Raw genomic sequence first — 19,719 nt, 5'->3', positions numbered from 1 at the left:
GTTTTGTGTGCAAGGATGTAGAACAAATACTTGGCCTCTCTATGAATAGTGTGGCCCCTTACACTGAAAAATCCTAGATTTGCCACTGGGGTGAAAACAAAATGATGTGATTTTTTTTCAAGCAATTCTCGGGTTCAGATGGCCCCTGAAGACCTTTCTTCTTAGAGCTTATGAGCTTTACCTGTTGCATATAATCCTGAGGCCCTGCGATTGGCTGGGACTCAATTTTAGCCATTTAATTTAATAAAAAATATATTTTTTTATATTTTAAACTCTTAATTTCTCAGATAATAAATATGGATATGAATGTTAGTTATGAAGTGACTGATTGGGGGCCCATGTTGTGTCCATACATACACCTATTTCCGCCCCTGTTCGGCGGGACTGTGGGTGAGAGTGTGAGGAGAAAAGCCAAGAAAAGGGAGGCAGGACAGAACGCAGGAGAAGAGGAGGTCTGGCTGTAAACTCCGCCTCCGCTTCTCGGATCGCTCCTTCTACTTCACGGCGCCTCTCCACGCTGGAGGACAGAAAGAGAAAGAGAAAGAGAGGGAAGGAGACGCACAAAAAGAAGAAGGGCGCACAGTGGGGGGGGAAGATAAAGAAAGAGGCTGCAGCGGAAACGACCATGGCCATAAGCAGCTCGTGTCAGCGCGAGACGGTGTCCGAGCCCAGCGCACTTGCTCTTCATCATCTTCCTCTTCTTCTTCTTCTTCCGCCCGCCGCCCGGAGCTCACAGACGCACCGCAGCCAGACTCCCGATGAATGAGAGGGGCTGGACCGGGGCCGCGGACAAACATGAGGGTCCTCTTCACCCAAAACGCCGGTTTCGTCGCAGCTTTTTCGCCTCTTTTGTGACGTTAGCGGAGCGCAGGACGTTAGACGATGTGAAAGAAATACCTGAATATCAGCAGAGCAGCGAGGAGAGTCAATTATTTTAGGTTTCTCCTCCTTTATTTCAATGGGATAGAGCTCGGATAAATATCTATATAAATATATTTATTATAGCCAGTAGATTTGAATGGAAAATGTGTTCATATTTCGATATAATTCAGCTGTCAAAAACTGAACACTGAATATATTTTTATACAATAGTGGCACTATAATATACAGCGTTAGCATGCGTGAGGTTATTATGAACCCATTAATCATTATGCTGCATTAGTAATCCATTTTATAGTAACATGAACCGGCAAGAGGAGCCAATTAAACCATTCAGGACAATCAGTGAATAGTTTCCTCACGTGACGATGTTTGTAATTTATTTATTTATTATTACTATTGTTTAGGTTTATAAGTGATATAGTATCGGCTTGTTTAAGTAGGTAGTTTAATCATATTTAACAGTGTAGTGAGGATGGACACCGCTCGTTTGTCACCCCGCCGGGGGTCCACCCGGCTGGAGGTGCAGATGAGAGGCGCGGGCGGAGCAGCGGCGGCGACGAGCAAACCGGCCGGGGGCGTCCTCCCCGTTTCACCTCCACCTGCTGCCGACAGCTCACCCGAGGAGACCCCGGCGAACGGCAACAACACCGACGGCCGGAGGAACTCGGGCGTGAAGAAGCACCACCACAAGCACAACCTGAAGCACCGCTACGAGCTCCTGGAGACGCTCGGCAGAGGCACCTACGGCAAGGTGAAGAAGGCCATCGAGCGGCACTCCGGCAGAGAGGTGAGCCAATCCAGCTAATCTCAGTCAGGCTGCTTTTTTTAATTTTATTTTTAAGGAGGCCCAGATGCTTTGGTCTCTCTCAGATGGTGTGTTGCACTCAGCCCCCTCCAGTCCCCCAGCTGGGAATTCCCCCTATACAAAATAAAAAGGCCCATGGGGGGATGCACACGCCTTGTCCTGTGCAGGGCCGCACGACCGGATGCTGGAGTTCAAATCCGGCAAGTTGACAGAAAGATTCTACTCATAAGCATCATGACATCCTGCCACCCCCCCCCCCCAAAATGAGATAACCCAAGAAACAAGCTACTGTGTAAAAGTTATATGTTAACAATATTCAGCTGTAGGCCTACTGAGACTAAGTTTATGTTTATTTGTCACAATTCTGCAAGATGCTTTACCTGCAGAACACCTTGAAAAGCAGGTACAAAAACACAGGCTGTAGTTACAAACACTGATCACATTTTCTTTGTTTAATATGTGCAGAGCAAACAGACTGACACACGTTTGTTTTGACAGCAGTTGACTGTAAACACATGCTTCAGGGCTTTTAAAAGTGGGGTTCTGTGGAGAGCTTATGAACAGTCAGTATCTCACCTGTTGTAGATACCTCTTTTAACAGCCTCAGTTCGTAGGAATCGTTTACTTGTAACCGGGCAGGTGAGTTAACGACTAGTCTAAGCAGAGACCAGTTTGGAAAAGTTCATAGCATGCAAATACTGTTTTATAAATCGTTACATCGCAGATTTGCGTTATATAGTCGTATACATAGAATTGTTTTTATTATTTGAAGCTGCAGCACATCAGCTTCCTGCAGGAATGTCAGCAAATTTATGCCAGCATAAATTGAAAAAACAAAATTTACACAAATATAAATGTTCATACAGTAGCGATTGCATGGACCATTGTTAGTTAAGGCAACAGGAATTGGTCTTAGATGTGCTCAAGTAAAACTAGCCGTTAGCTTCTCAATTCAGTCGGAATTGAACTATAATTTTTCTTAACTGGGATTGTTCAAAGAGATATCTACAACAGGTAAGATATTAACTGTTAAGCGTTTCACAGAACCCTCTCCTGGGGTCTGTGTATTAATGGGTCAGCTGTCCACTCTGTTTCCAAGCTGTATGTGTCACAGTAAAGCTGATTTGGCTGCACATCTCCAACCTTTTCCATGTGCTTCAAAATGTGACCCCTGTATTTACTCTGGCAGGACATGTGGAACTTTCCAGGAAGCTCAGTACAGGTCAATAATGCCCTTCACTCCCCACCACTGGCATGTTTCACTTGTAAAATATTTAAACATTTTTAATCTTAAAACTAGGAAATGCTTTTACTTCCTGGACATTATTTTCATTTGTGCTCATGTCTTGTCATTAAGTGGATTTTGGAAACTTCCTTTGTCTTAAAATGCTAAATGGATTGGAACAGGCTTCACAATAACTTCCTTTTGACATCAGGGGTTTCAAACTCAGTTACATAAGGGGGGCAAAATTCAAAACTTGACCAAAGCCAAGGGTCAGTTTCTGTCAGTATTTTTTTGAAAAAAGTTACATAAGAAATTATTCTTATAGAAATACCTTTTTTTCCAAATTTATAGTTGTATAATGTAGCATTTAGAACATACACAACCTAATGATTAGAGAAAAAAGTCAGCTTCAGCATTCATTTCATCACCCTACTTTCTATAAACAATTTAATTTATTATTTCTTAGATAAACATTTTATCACAACCCAGCAAATCTGTTAAAGACTAAACTCTCACAAAAAATCCAATTATTTGACTTTAAAATAAGAAGAGAATGTGGAAAAATATAATTTTAGTACATTTTCTATTGCTCTTCCTACACCAAAATCAAAGATTATTAAAAATATAAAACTTAATTTTCTTGGCTTCATAGTTGGACAGTTATCATGAGAAGAATTTGACAAAAAGAGAAACCATACAATTATTTTACATTTAAAGTTTTTAACTTTTGGATTCAGATCAAATGTCAGCCAGGGCCAGATTTGGCCTGCGGGCCTTGAGTTGGACACGTGTGTTTTATATCTTCCACACAGCAGCAGTGTGTCCGCACTTCAAACAGTATCGGAGCATGACTGTATGAAGCCTCGTGGATTTGGAGCTTTGTTGTTAAAGTTTACTTGACCTCTGACCCAGAGGAAGTCCCTCGTGTCCCTGTGGCAAACACAGTTGGAAAAGACTCAGTTTCGATTTGCTGTTGCCCCCCCCCCCACCCCCCCAACTCATTTCTCAAACTCAATCTGGAGAACAGAGAGAAGAGAGGAGGGGGATTTAACTCTGTGTGTGACTGTGATGGAATTAACTGAAAGGCACTTGAGGAAGACTGATTAGATTTGGACTTATTTATTGTATCAGTGAAAGTAGAACGGAGGGCTTGTTTTAATCTGAGAAGCCATATGCTGCGAAGCTGAGTGAATCAGTGAAGTGATGATCATGAACTGATCCAAGAGAAAACGTGACAAGCTTTGTGTATGCCGAGAGAAACCGCCTGTAAACTTCTTAGAGACACAGAAAAACATGTGTGAGTTATTATGGGATGAATGGCTTCTAGATGTTGCTGCATTGTTGTGACAGCACCGACTGAAACGGACCCTGGGCACGTAAAAGGGGGACATTCACAGCAGGAAATGAAATAGGAGGGGAAGGTTAACAGCCCGTGTAAAGGAACTATGTCAAGGACAAGAGGAGGTGAGTGGTTAGCACGGGAACGTGGGTAAACCCATCACAATAACAAAAGATGGACCGCCTCAGCTGAAAAGGAAGCAGACGCGTATAAATGGGATTTTTAAAGCACCAGATCACGTCATTCTTGAGCAACGGCTTCAAGGAGGAGGTGCACAAAAAGGGAAAAACAGACATTCCTCGGTTATATGTGGTGACGCTGATGAGTTTTTATGATTCCTGGCTGTGTTTGAGTATAAAGTTCTCTGGAAAAGTGACTGGCCTTCTACTCCCACTTTCTCTCTCCTCTTTCTACTCTGAGTCAGACGTTCAGCCAACACAAGAGATGATGAGGAGCTTTAAACAACGCACGGAGGCTCTGTTTGTGATGAATACTTCATCTCTTTTAATAGGCGAAGAGAGAGCTCTGGAGAATGTCAGGCTCTACTGAAGCAAAGCTCTGACTTTCACTCCAAAACAAAGTCTTTTGAGAACAACAGTGAGAGAGAGGGTGGATGCTCAGTACAGTAACTGTTAGAGGCATGGGCAGCAGTGCAGTGCCTGCTTACTGAGACTGATGATAATTGGGATCCACTTAGGGGTGATTCAATATTATATGTATACAGTACAATATTATCATGCCCAAAAAAGACTCTGCGAGCAGCAAAGGATGCTGGGTAGCCTTGTGGCAATTATGTGTGAAATATGTTGATGAGTGCGGAAATGGGTTGTCCTTGTTAATGTTCTGTTCAGGTTTGTTTTGGCATTTATAGAGTAGGGGTGTAAGGAAATATCGATACACTGAAATATTGCGATATTTCATTTCCAGATACTGTATCGATATTCTAAAGCCCTGTATCGATTTTTTATTAAGGTTTAAAATGTCAACTTTCCTGCCAGCCGTTCATTTTTATGTTGTAGTTCAGCCTCTGACCACTAGTTGGCAGCAGTGAGCCAGCCATTTGGCTCCTCTACCTCTTGAGCGCCAGAGAGTAAGAGAGCATTAGCATTGTAAGTAAACATCCATGCTCCGAAAAGACCGACACCCTCTGCCTTCTAAGCTGAGGTAAGGTTACAAACAGTTACTTATTTAACAGAATGTCTGTATTTTAAGCCAAAATTAAGTGTCTTGTGCGCTCTTTTTTCCAACTGTAGTCAGCCGTCACATTACGCATATAGCGCATGCGTCCATCACCTCGAGCGAGCTCGGCACTCCCCCCGTGCCATAAAACTCTGACTGTGTCCAAAACGGCAGGACGGGTCCTCCCAAGGTCGAATTCGCCGGCCGCATATGTCATAGCGCCGCGACGAAGGACGTCCAAAACCGAAGACTCCTCCGATGCGGCCGACAAATACGTCCTTCCTTTGGCCCGAATCGAAGGACTGGTCTGATGGATCCTTCCCGGCCCAGCATATCCCATAATGCATTGCGGCCCGACCGGAGATTTTTTTATGCTAGTAATGGCGGACGAAGTGAGAGAAAAGAATACATTTTAAATAAAAATATGGTGATATAAAAATAAAAATAAAATAGCGGTTGTAATTCTAATACTTTTATCATTTGTATTGACATGTTTTTAAATATTATTTTTTCGTCATAAAAATGCGAAATAAACATGAACCTACAGCGGGTCAATTAGTTCTTCAAATTATACTTTTAAGTTAATTTTATAGTTTTGTGATATTAATAATGCTAATGTATTGATATTTTTCTAGTTTTGATTTAAGTTTGCTTGTTTTGCATCGTCACAGTTGCTAGGTGACATGACGTACGCCGGGGTAAGGAGGGGAGGCTAGACCGTCCAAATTCACAGACTCTTTTTTTCTGGTCTTCCCGGTCTACCAAGGACCCGGCCCGCCGAGACCGGGGAGTCTGGGTCCTCCGGAGGACCCGGCCTGTCGTTTTGGACACAGCCTCTGTCTGTTGCTCTCAATGTCCGGCTGATGATCGCATCAAAGTCCATGTACTTTATCCTGCTGTGTTCACTTCAAAAATGGTTTAACTCATTTAGCTTCTCAATTTCTTAACTGGTTATCTTCAGGACCTGCCCTGCTGTTCGACCCACAGTTATACAAATCAGGTTCTGGATGCAGGTCAGCTGATCCCAGAAACTCTGTGCAGCAGCTTCATATCATCTGTTTAATGAACTTTATGACAACATAAACGCTATTGTTAAGTGTTGGGTGACCATATTGTAAATTAATATTAAAAACGAAAAGCTGCAAAAAATATATTTTCAAACTATTTATTGGCAAATTTAGTCCAATAATTGAAAACATTGATGAAATATGAAACAAATAAAATAAAACACATACAAAGCAGAACACAGCTAAATGTATCAAAAGTATGTCTATGTAATATTAGAATTTTCTGAGACAATGAATTTTGTTTTGTTTTTTTCCCAGTAAGAGGTTTTTATTTAATAGAATTTTTGGACCAAAAATATCGCAATAAATCGCCTTGTTTACAGTATCGAAGTATATCGGGATATATCATATCGTGACCCCTCTGTCATGATATGTATTGTATCGCCAAATTCTTGCCAATACACAGCCCTATTATAGAGACATAGTCTCTGTTTTCCTCTCTTAGAGTTTGTTCCTGATATGTATAGTAGGGAAAGCACTTCCTGATAGCTAATGCGTGTACCTTTTTGGAAGGATGATGTCACATAAGAACAACTCTGTTGTGAAACTATTGTCATCACTGGAAAGCCTCTATAATGGAAAATTAATGGTTTTCATGTCTGAACAAAATATACATTATGTTGAAATAAGATTTTGTCTCTAAAAGGAGCAAGTCTTGTACGCTTGTGAAAATGAAATCTGTGAATAAATGTTCAACGGGAACTCCAACTATTTGTAACATTAGACATTATTTGCTGAACAACTCTAAAAATGATAAATACTATTGGCTGTTTATGCTGCGTTCCATTTATTCATATCCCCGGAATTGGTAAAGGGTAGTGACATCACTTTCCAACAAACCATATGAAACTGCATTCCACTTAGCTGACAGGTGATTGTATTGTTGCTGCTAACCTGGCTACAACACTGCTACAATATAAACAATGACAAAAAGAGAGCTCTACTGCGTACATCATGCAAATAAACATTGATTTTAATATGGACAGTATTGCACAGAAAACATACTACTTGTGCGAGTGATTAAACATGCACAAAAAGTTAAAGGTAATTAACAGTAAAAGTTACGTAGATAAATTTCTAAAGTTGCGAGTAGCCTCCATCTTGAAATCAAAACTGGGGGCAGTTTTATTTCTTCCACTATATGAGTGGAATATTACCACTGGAGGGGGTGTTCCAGTTTAAATCTACCAATGGGAACAGGGAAATTACCACTTCCAAGGACAACTGGAACGCAGCATTAGTTTTCAGGTAAAAAAAAACTTTCAAATGGATGTCGCCATGTTATTTACTAGGGGTGTAACAACACATCGATCTAAATCGATATATCGATTTGAATGGTTCATAATTCAGTTATTTTGAGGCAAAATGAAAATATCGATCTATGATATGCTCGATGTGAATCGTTATCATATGCCCATCCAACACTGTCATTATGCTAGATGGTCAAATGATATTGCATTATATCGATCGCAGACATGTGAGTTGAACTGAAATCATATCGTGACAGACTTGATGATATCAAAAAAATTTCGAATCGTCATCCAAATATATCGATGTAATATTGTATCGTGATAAAGCTGGTGATTTACACCCCTATTATTTACATCGTAAAGCATTCTGGGTAAATAATAACGCTTACCAGTCCAGCGAAAATGTGGATAGAGGACAACAGAGCTGCTACATGGAAGGCTCACCTCAACTTTAGCCTTTTAGCTTTCTTGTTAGCTCCTAAGCAAATGTACTGTATAGAAGGCAATATATGGCATTAGCTCTAGAGCTAATATGCTATATGCACACTCATGAGGATGCAGCCCCTGAATTGAGACACAGCTGTCTCAACTAGAGTCCATTATCATTCCCAGAATGCATTGCATCAGTAAGAAAGTGGTGACGTGCTTAAATGAAAAATATAATAAATATATAGAGTTTATTAAGTAATTAGGAGTTTTCACGTCACAAACAACAAATTTTAGTAGTATAAATAGCCTACCATATAATAAGGTCAACATGTTCAAGTAGTTGGAGACTCCTTTAAAGACAAGCACATCTGTGTATGCCACACTGGTAAGGGTTAATCTACAGTCCTGATTGATCATCCATATTAGGGTCCAGGCCATGGACATACGCACCAATGACACATAGCATTGGATAGGAGAGCTGTCTTGTTCAACATTAGCTTAGAATAACTGTTAAAATTTATTTACTACCCTAAAAGACCAAAGTATTTTGAATTTAAGGAGCAATTATATATCATTAGCAGTCTTGGCTTAGGCATAAATTTGTGAGTAATATAATAAGATAATTTATTAAACCCTATAAATTCAGGAACATATCTCGTATTCAGCCTCATTGCTTAATTAATTATTATTTACTATTATTACTTGTGTTTTGGGGATTAGTAAGAAAATCGTAGTAATTTTGATGAAGCAAAAGCATCAGTTGCATCAGTTAAGACACAAACAACATTTATCAGTTAAAAACAGCATGCCAATCCACAGGCTTGTTTGTTATAGCTTAATTTATTTAAATTCTGTGTAATCGAGGCTTGGTCTGGAAGGGAGCTATTCCGGATTTGGGTTATTTTTATTGATGCACATGGTAATTAGCTTGGCGCTTGCTACCGCCTGTGGTTTTTGCTACACGGGCTCCTCCAAAGGCAGCAGCTTAGCTAGAACAGGACAAAAGTTTAAACTAACAGAACTCAGAGCAAGCAGACTCCATGCAGACCTGATCAAAGTAAACTCAGGACTCGATCCAAAATATTTAGGCTACAATTAGAGTGATGGGCAAGCCTGTGCACTCTCAATTGGTTTATTTAGAGAAGGCCACTAACTTCTTATTTATGAAATGTACACGTTGGTGATTTAAATGTATCCAGTTGAGGCCAGTGGCACTGCAATAACAATGAAACATTGGCAAATCAAGGATTGTTTGTGTCTGTTAAATCTCTCATAACAAACCCATTTTAGCATGGCACATAGACCAAATGACTTTGTAGAACTCTGCTCATTCTCATGATTTCTGCATTAAACTCCCAGCAGGGCGACTTAACAGGCTCCTGTAAATTAGGACCATTAGCTGTTCATAATTAGAACGACTAAAAATAAGAAGCTGGAGAGTGATTATATGTCTTCTCTGGGAGCTTTTCGACTAGCAGCGAGACTATGCTGTTAATATTGAAAGTGTGTCTAATAGAGGGGCCCTCTTACTTCCTTAGTCTAATTTTCTTGAAGCTCATGGTTTTCTTTGGCTATGTGGTTGATTGTGGTGGTCTGTGACTCACTTCATCCACTACTTAGTTGTGGACTGAATTGTCTCAGCAGCTTTAAACAGATTTCCTTGAAATCCTGTGCAGGCATAGATTGTGTCTAGAGGGTGAAGCACAATGATTTTTTCCTGTATCCTGAAACTTTTACACTAAGTCCACCTTTAAATCCACAGTTGTGGTTCTGAGATAAATTAGCCCGTTAGACATCCATTTTCCACAGTTAATGACGTGCAGTTACATTTTGGATTGCTAAACCTGAAACGCTAGTAAGGCTAGAGTTTGTGTGCAATTCCACTAAGCACAGGCTACTAATTCCAGTAGGAAGGTGAACTATGTCTACCATTTAGAACACATCATGTAAGCTAATTAAGAAAGGTAAAAATGTTTGTTCTTGGACAAATTGCACTTCTCCTTCAAGAGACTTCTTCATTTCTAGCTAAATATTTTATGACACTCCACAAAAAAGCTCTGATTTTTGCAGCAGTTATGTTCTTAGAGTACCCACGAATCATGAAAGAATGTAAATATTGGATGTGGTCCAAGAAAGGCCATTTGGGTGGCATCTTAATGTGATAAGAAACAAACAACAAAACAAGAATGAAACAGTTAGGAACTACACGCCATGTGGTACTGTACAGTAAACTGTTAGCGTAGACGTAGCATGGACACAGTGCATGCTTATGCACTGTACTGTAAGTTTTTTTAATATGAAACTGAATTTATGTCAGTGTTTATGTTAAAAAAATAGTAAATTATAATATATCGTTCCTACTAATTTAGCTTGAAATCTCCCCAAAAAAAGTACAAGAACAAAAAAAATCTTCCTTCCTGTACGCTATTTAGTGTATTTCTGTTTTTTTGCTAAATTGCAGGGATTATTGCAAACTATTTGTAGTTAGCTTCCACAAACTGTGAAATTTAGCTTTGCAGGGCTTCTTTGTATAACATTTTACATGATTTAGCTTGAGCTAGCAGGACTTTAGATTGTCCAGAGTCCCCCTCAGGCTGGGCTGCCAGTTGCCCATCCCTGCTTTAGCATCTTAATGTTGCCATAAGTGGAGTTACCTGGTTAGTCTTCATGGAGTGAACACCAAGATGAGTGATTTTAAAACTAGCTAATCACCTTTAGCAAGTTTGATTAAGATTGTTGTTGATGTTGTGTTGTTAGTGTTTCATTTCAAGACAGACTGGGCAATCATTGCCTTAGTTGTAAGGCTAAGTAATATATCTAAATGTAGAAGCCAGGGCTCTATTATTCTCAAAAATGTAGACTCATTTTACCTTTAAAGCCCAAGACCCCTGACCTTTTTGACCCACGTGTTTTCACTGATACTAGTATTACATAGCGTGCAATATGCTGTGCAACAGTTGTGCAAAAGTTAAAGTTCACTGATAAGATAAAACATGTGACCACAATGTTCTATTTAAAAGTCTTGGGGGTAATTTTACTTTCAAAATCAAACAGGGATGTTTTATTTGTTTTAATAGAAAAATGATGGAGTTTGCAGAAAGCCACATTTCTTTAACTCATGAAAGCATTTCTGTTTCTGTTTCCAGGTAGCCATTAAATCAATTCGGAAGGAGAAGATCAAGGATGAGCAGGACATGGTGCACATTCGCAGAGAGATTGAGATTATGTCATCCCTCCGCCACCCACACATCATCTCTATTTATGAAGGTGAAAGACAGGCACATGTCTGCAAAACACAAATGTCTCTTGACAAAACTTGTTCAACCTGAACACACATTACCAAAAAATAAAAACTAATACTGTACATCCCAAATTCCTTCATCCTCTCCAGTTCATGTAGCCAAGCTGCAGGACTGTCTTAATATGACATGCATGTGTCTTCATAGGTTCTGGGCTGCAGCACTGGGATGTTATTCATCTTCTCTGTCTGGCTGCCTGGGCTAGTAAAAGTCTGGACAGCTTTGGCAGTGTGTGTCTGGCTTTCTCTGAATGTGTGAGTCTGCATGTGTGTGTGTGATGGTCTTCGGGTTCAAAAGAGGGGTGATATTCTAAGAGATTGCCTTTCCCACATCTAAGAGGTCTCATCCCTTGTCTTCTCTGGACTTGATCTTAGGGCCAGACATCTGCTGATACTTAGAGACAACTGCAGCTGGGAACCAGACTCAACTTGTGCATGTGTGCGTTTGTAGTTCTAGTATACTTATGTCTTGTGCTTTATGTGTTTGTGTGCGTGTGTGCATAGCTTGGGAATCACTAGACTGACTTCAGTGGCCCAGGCTTGCACCCCGTCTGACTCCAATCCAGTGCTATGCAGTGGGAGGAAAGGCTTTAAAACTTCCCTTGAGCAATGAGAACATAATTCTACCCCAGGAAGCAACTCTGCAAATATCAAAGCTTTCACTTCGGCTTCAGACAGCGCCAATATTTATTCATTGTGCTCTTCATTTTTTTGTTGAGCCCTTTTTGAATTACTTAAACTTAACAGGAAAAAAACAGATAAGAATTTATGGTGACTTTGAATATTAAACAATTCCCATTGAATTTTTGAAACTTTGCTGCAGTCAATCATATCTTACTGTACAGCCTAGCTCATGTGCAGGTTGTTAAGGTCACAAGGCCCATGTAGTGGGAGTTGGTTTTATGTGATTTGTGGCTTGTGACTTTTTGTATGCTGTGTCAACAAAGCCACAACCCAATGCCTTTTCAGCTGCCCTGGCACAATTACAGGTCGACTGCCACTGCCCAAACTTGAGCTACCCATTCTCCTTTGTTCAGTTTCGAAGTCCCCAGCTCTTTATCGCTAATGTGTAAAAATGTCATTTGTCATGGGAATTTGCCAGAACTTGGCTGGAGGGCTAAAGGCCAGCTAAATTTTATGAGTTCTGCAAGAAAATGAGTGAAACAACACCCAGCTTTAAAAACTACTCAAACAAGCTGATGTAGGGTTTCTGTTGGTCTCCTTTTTGCTTATAAGCAACCAACTCCACCAACAATCCCAACCAGACTCATTGCTCTTGCCTTTGGTATTTCTCCTCAAACCCAGCGTTTACTGTTGTGGCCTGGCCTCTACCCAGCCTTGCCTGGTAGAAATATATAGAAGGCCTACAAATCTGTGTATCCGGCAACACCCTCTCTTACAGCCACTGCTAACTGCCTTGTGTGAAGCAAAACTAAACCAGATGTGTGCGTGAAGATTGATTTATTTATTTTTTTCCACTCCCTTACATTTTGTATCTGTCAGCATGCTGTGTAGGGCATTTAGGAGCAAATTTAGCTGTTTTTTTTATAGGCACGTTTTTGCATGTCAGAAAACAAATGTTCAGTTTTATAGGTTGTCGTAAATGCTCAAACTGACACAGCAAAGTAAAACTTTTCTGTCATGACTGTCTGTGTGAAGACAAAAGGGGAAAGGAACAACTGAAATTTAGGTAAAACAATCCTTAGGATTATTGTGTATTGGCAAAATAAAGGTAGTCATGATTAATTGTGGCATTTAGCTGATGATGATTTATATGATGATCAATAGATGACATTTGCACTTGCATGGTTTTGACTCTAAATCAGTTACAATGTGTTTTAAAAGTAGATTTTACACATCATCAGTCTAACCTCTTAATTTTAACAGCCACGGCCTACATTATCTCTTTTCAGTGTAAGCTTGCTTGTAAGGGACAGATTGGTTGGGTACATCGTGGATTCTCAGCTGAGTAAACTGGTTTCCACCATTCACTGGACGAGAATTTGCTGTAACCAACGTTGCCTTGGTCTGCATTTTCTGGCTTTCCTCGTAGTCCAGTTTTTGGTGGTGTTTCAGGTAATTAAACAAATTTGTAGTGTTAGCATGTTAGCTTTAGCGTTAGTATATTAGCGTTAGCGCTGCACTAACTTCCACTATGCATACTTGGGTGTCACACACAAAAAAAAAAAACATCATCAGGCAGCACTAATCTTAGTAATTGCAAAACGCCAAATATTAATCGTGACAGTTTTTCTGACGATTAATTGCATGATACAATTTTGCCCAAACCTAACAGTCCTTCTGAAAAGTATTTTCTTTGTCCATAGCTTGTATGGAAATTGATATACTTCTATTTATTTTATAATTGTCAATCATCTTCAATTGATTTTTCAGAGCTTAAGTCTGACACCTGTCTAAATAGACAGTATTTATCAGTAAATTCAACAAAGTTTTGTGTGAGGATATCTGTAAAGCTAAGAGAGCGCCACCCTTTTTTTTATATTTTCTGCTCAGCTAAGCTAAATGTTGGCCTCTATGAAATCAGTAATGTTGACTTAGAATTTTGTTGGAAACTTTAACTGCTTCACTCAAAATCAATGTTGTTCAAATTGGGTGTAAAACTGTGCATCTTTAAAACATTATAATGTCAAATTAATAAGGGAAATGTTTTAAATAACAAAATTATTTAAAGAAAGTGCAGATTTAATGCTCCTTCACTGTTGTCTGCACCATTACTGCACTTTTTCTAACTTGCTTTTTTGTGGTATTCCATCATTGCAGGACAATAGGTGCTAATTTGTCAGATGTGAGTCTGCCACATGAACAAAGCTCAGTGAATGACACATACACTCATGGTGGCTGGTTCACCCAGCAGACCATCAAACACAGCTTATGTAAGCTAGGTAATTACTTTACCACCAGGGGTTAAAGGTGAATGGGAGAGCAAGCTGAGACTTGGCTGTCCAAGCACAAGTCCATCAAGGATCAGTGCATATATCACCCCAGGTCCCTGCTCTATCCACCAATCAGAGGACAGCACCTGCTCTGCCCCCAGGAATGCTTAGCTTACCCCCTTCTGCTGTTTCCCCGCCTGTGACTGTTTGCCAGACAGTCACAATCAGGGGGCATTACCATCACTCAGCAACTGTGTGTTTTTGTTGAGGATTATATCTTTTAAAAAGGGTCCTGGGAGAGGAGAAAAAAGGGGGGATGACTATGAAGGTGCTCACTCAAGAGTGCAGAAAGTAGAGGCCCTCACCCACGGTGACCCTGCTGTGTGGGAAAATCAACATGGGCGAGCTGATGTCATATCTTCAGTATTTCTTTGATCTTTGTTGTTTCTCCGTCTCTCTACCTATCACACGTTCTCTTATTGCGAAGTGAAAATTTTTAATCAGTAGATTAAAAAATGCATCTTTGAACAAGTCATAACTGATTCTGTCGAATGAAGTTGGAATCTCTTAAACATTTATGTTGAAACTTAATGATTGTTATTTTTGAATTGCTTTAATTTTGTTACCTTAGTCAGTGATTGAAATAGCAAGCATGGATGTGGAAAAAATGTTTGCTTTGCAGGTGCATCACTGCTGCAATACAGCTACAAATAAAATTCTGACTGCTTCAAAAAAAAAAAAAAAAAGAAACTGAGACAATGGTTCCTAAAATAGTTTGCAACGAGTCTTTGCAATATCAGGACAAAACACTGCTACATGTCCAAGGCATTTAGCGACATCATGCCCCCCTCCAGCACAGCTCCGCCCCCAGAGGGGTGTGCCCCACAGTTTGGGAACTACTGTTTATGGAGGTTTTGGAGCATAAAGAGTGAGTTTGATTGCGTTAACAGCCTCTCCCTGCAAAGTTGCAAAGCAGCCAGAGTCACACGAGGTGGAGTTGGAATGATGTAATGTGCTTCTCTGGTATTTACTCTACAAACCAAAGAAGGGGAATTTAACTGAAATGCTGTCTTTACTTTCTGACAGTGTTCTTTTTTTCATTTTTTAACATAAAACCTAAGCCTGGAATGGCATTAGAAGCTGTTTGTCCTTGCAGCTTTATATTTTCTGCAACTAAATATTAATGCACTCCAAATATTTTCTTATCACGTTCCAGTGTTTGAGAACAAGGACAAAATTGTGATTGTGATGGAGTACGCCAGCAAGGGTGAGCTGTATGACTACATCAGCGAGCGCCGACGCCTGAGCCAGCGGGAGACACGACACTTCTTTAGACAGATAGTATCTGCTGTGCACCACTGCCACAAGGTGAGAAACCCTCCCCGCAACACCCCCCCCCCACCTCTTTCCTTTTACACACACAAAGACTTTGTTTTATAAGCTTATTGTGACATAAACCATTCACTGCAAACAGCCAGCTATATAGCAAGATAAATCTGCAGAGCCTACCCAGCATGCTTTACTTGGCACACTGGTGTGAACGTGTCATCTGTTGGAGTTTAGTGAAGAGAGAACACAGGCCAGTTGAATTCAGCCTCATTACAGGACAGTACAGCAAACAGGCTCCGCATAATTTCTGTGCTTATAGGCTCTGATGGATATTCCAAGACACCCACACCCCCCATCCCCACCACACACCCCGGGCTTTTCCCAAGGGATTTAGCTCCAGCCACACCCATGTCAAACCAATGTTTCACACCTCAGTGACTCTCATGAAAGCCCATGAGGTCGCAGGACTTGTTTGGAGGGGCTCCCCTCCTGTCACACGCGTCCCAGCTGGAGATAGGGCTGACATCATTGTCCCTAGATAGGGGATAGTACCAGACAGCCACGAATGATGACTCATCACCACCAAGCGCAACCTCCCTGCCGGGTGGGGTGGTGTTAGTCACTCACACAACAAGCAAGCAATCTTTTTTTTTGTATCTACCAATTAGAGTCATGTGAATACGAGCTGCATGCCAGAAAATGGCCAAAGGGAGATGCCATGTAGATTGACATGGTTTGGGTGGGGTTAATGGGTGATGTAATTCTTTCTTTCTGTATGCCACATGTTAATTCTTATAAGTTTTCTTAAACCCAAACAATAACAGCAGAGCTGTTGTTTTAATACCATGTTTTATTCTAAGTGCTGTGAGAACATCATTTGCAGACTGTTAATCACAAGCTCATGTTTATGTGACATGTGAATCCATTTAAAAAGAAAATCACAGCAGATGTCAGTATAAAGGCCTTAGACGTCACAAGGCCAATTAAAGGCAAGTAGGCCTTGATTTCCCCAGGGAGTGACAAGCTGTCTTTCTTTGAGTAAATCATTTCACAAAACAATGGACAGTTTATGAATAATAAACTGATCGATGCATAATTAAATTTATTTTCTTCTTGCTGACTTTCAGAATGGTGTAGTGCACAGGGATCTGAAACTGGAAAATGTGCTACTGGATGAAAACTGTAATATCAAGGTGAGTCTGTCTCTTGGTCTGTGATGTCTTAGGGGCCCTCAGTAGCTCTCTGTGACATAGTTGAGTGAAGACAATTGTGTCATTTTGTCCGCAGAGCAGCTTCACCCACCCCTCTTCATAAGACTCGGGCCAAATTTTTTCTAACAGGCAAATGTGCCAAGTATTGTTTGATGGGTTTAGAAGTTGGTGAACGTGTTTTTCATGCGGAAAAGCGCTCAGAAAACAAGAGTGGCATTTTGCTTCAGCTACCCCTTTTCTAGAAGCCGGCTGTTATGCGTCCATACAACATGGATAGTTTTGAAGAGCAGTTGTCTGAAGCAGTCAAAACAAATGACTCTTCCAGACACTTATAGAGATAGTCAAATGGTCCAAGACTCATAGATGGAGATAGCACAGAGATTGAGCACAAAGAAATTTTACCTCATGAGGGATTAACAATTTCACGGCCTTTGTAAAATTTGTATGTTTGTGGGTTTTTTTGGTCCTTACAGATTGCTGACTTTGGGTTGTCCAACATCTACCAAAAGGACAAACTACTGCAAACATTCTGCGGCAGCCCTCTCTATGCATCACCGGAGATTGTCAATGGAAGACCATACCGTGGTCCAGAGGTGAAGCAAACCTAACAATGATTTTATATCAAAACCTTCACTAACCTTCCTTCAAAAACAGATTTTCTTATGAATCCCATACATTACATTATTAATATTATCTAACACATGATTATGGTCACCATGACTCTTCACAAAAGTGTGGATAGGCCTCAGTTTCAGCCTCTTTGATGAGATTAGTCCATAATCAGAGGGAGGTCTCTTTGCAACATCATAGTAGGTCTCTACAGACAGCATTGGCATCCCTCCCCAGTACTGCCTTCCTACGGTGTTTTGGTCCCTTTGAAGTGAGGAACTGAAGGGTAGTGTCTGCTCACTTTCTCTTAAACTGAATGGGATTAGAATTAGTCTCACAACCTTAAAAGACCAGTCAAAATTAGACTCTGACCAAATAGTTTTGGCTTGGGGAAAAAAAGAAAAGAAAAAAAAACAGTCTCCACAATGCCATTAAACTGGATCTTAACAAGTGTCTTGGTTGCAGGAAATGAGACGACTGACAGAAAACAGGTCTCCTTTTTAGATATTCAAATTTAGAGGTTCCCGTTAGACTTATTCACTTTAATTTACTGAAGGATGTGTTAAAGTGCAAGTGTTATCCATATTACTGACCCACAATTGGGGTGAGGCCACAAATTACAACAAACACTGGCAGCAAGAATAGAACACCAGAAAAGTATGTACCCTATCTCGCCCTTTTAGAATGGCATCAGATGAGTGAAGCATTCTTGATGCAGGTCCAGAGTCTTAAAGGAAATGCACCAACTCCTTAACTGCTCTTATCTGATTTCCCTTTCCTAGTCTGTTTCAGAGCTTTGGCTAGTCCCAGTCAGAATCACATTCCTTGGAACATCTATGTGTTTTTTGGTAATTTACAGTCAAAACACCTGTAGTCAAAGCCAATCATACACACACTTGTATTTTCAGGGGGTCATTAAATCATACCTCTGTCTCTATCTCTCTTCATTTCTCACCATAACCCTGTACTATTGGTGTCCCAATATTGATACCAGCATTTTTGTTCAAGCACTCGTACAAAATACCCTGATTCCTGGATTTGAGACCGATACCAGGAATTTTTTTCAAGTTCTTGTGCTCATACAAAATGCCACACTACCCAAAACCAGTACCGATACCGGTATCAATAACTCATTCAGTGTCTTTTACTTTACATTTCTAGTGAAAAGCTTGTCAGTCCTATGTTTAAGAAAGTTTTATAAGTTGATAGAATATTTTTAAATTTTGCAAAAGTATATACTGTATATTTGATCCAGTCAGAAGGGCTGTAAGCCTATGAGAAAGGAGAGCCACCTTATTCTAAATAAAATAAAAGTGTTTTTGAAATCCTTGTGTAATGTTTAAGTTTTAACTCAGTAAATACTCAGTATCTGTACCCTGTGCTCAAATTGCAGTACTCATACTCGGTTAAAGAAAGACAAGACACCCCTACCTTGTATCTTTTCATGCCACATATACAGCAGGTCTTATGTAACTTTTTAGACGGTCACATTGCATTAGGTTGGTTTTCAGAAGGTCTCTCCTTCTGCTTGACAGAGCAGGAGGTAGCAAGGGCAACTTAACTGCACGGAAACTAGATGTTTCCCACAATCTAACCAAGATTGGCCATAATTCTCTTGGACAGAACTGTGTCAGAAGCTCTGAAAATGAGATACCTTTAAAAAATATTAGCTTGAAAAGTTGTTAGGATCACTTGTTATTGTGATGTAAACAAAGCACAGAGCTCTAATCTGATGTGCATTCACATTTTATTGCTGTGATTCACAAACAGAAACTGGGCTTTAAAGGCTGTGTTTAAGTTTTGTTACACACCTGCCTACATACAGCACACATAACGTTGAGAAGTCTGCTCTGATTAAATGAACCCATTTGTGACCAGGTTTTTGTTCTCACCAGGTGGACAGCTGGGCTCTTGGGGTGCTGCTGTACACTCTGGTCTATGGGACGATGCCATTTGATGGGGGAGACCACAAGAACCTCATTCGTCAGATTAGCAATGGCGAGTACAAAGAGCCCACTCAGTCCTCAGGTACCGTGGAAACCTCTGGCTCTTGTCATGCATGATGAAGCACATCTGATTCTCATGATTTTTATAGAATTATATAAACACTAGGCCTGTCACGATAACAAATTTTGCTGGGCGATTAATTGTCTCAAAATTTATTGCGATAAATGATAATATTGCCTGGTGACCGTTTTACAA

The 19,719-nt window shown here is 40.3% G+C and overlaps 1 protein-coding gene across 1 annotated transcript in view; it reads left to right on the top strand.

The window, feature by feature from the left end:
* The first annotated feature begins 486 nt into the window (after positions 1–486).
* Positions 487–19,719, top strand: part of nuak1b (NUAK family, SNF1-like kinase, 1b) — a 24,779-nt gene continuing 5,546 nt past the window's right edge. Inside the window, exons 1-6 of the mRNA XM_014020815.1 lie at positions 487–1,669; positions 11,323–11,443; positions 15,585–15,736; positions 16,825–16,890; positions 17,382–17,501; positions 19,413–19,545. Of these exons, the coding sequence (XP_013876269.1) occupies positions 1,355–1,669; positions 11,323–11,443; positions 15,585–15,736; positions 16,825–16,890; positions 17,382–17,501; positions 19,413–19,545 (907 nt within the window). The 5' untranslated portion in view covers positions 487–1,354. The remainder of the gene's footprint in view (positions 1,670–11,322; positions 11,444–15,584; positions 15,737–16,824; positions 16,891–17,381; positions 17,502–19,412; positions 19,546–19,719) is intronic.

This window comes from Austrofundulus limnaeus, unplaced genomic scaffold, assembly GCF_001266775.1.
Source record: "Austrofundulus limnaeus strain Quisiro unplaced genomic scaffold, Austrofundulus_limnaeus-1.0 Scaffold267, whole genome shotgun sequence".
Classification (NCBI taxonomy): Eukaryota; Metazoa; Chordata; class Actinopteri; order Cyprinodontiformes; family Rivulidae; genus Austrofundulus; species Austrofundulus limnaeus.
The sequence above is the reverse complement of the archived record's forward strand: the minus strand, read 5'-3'. Positions and strand labels throughout refer to the sequence as shown.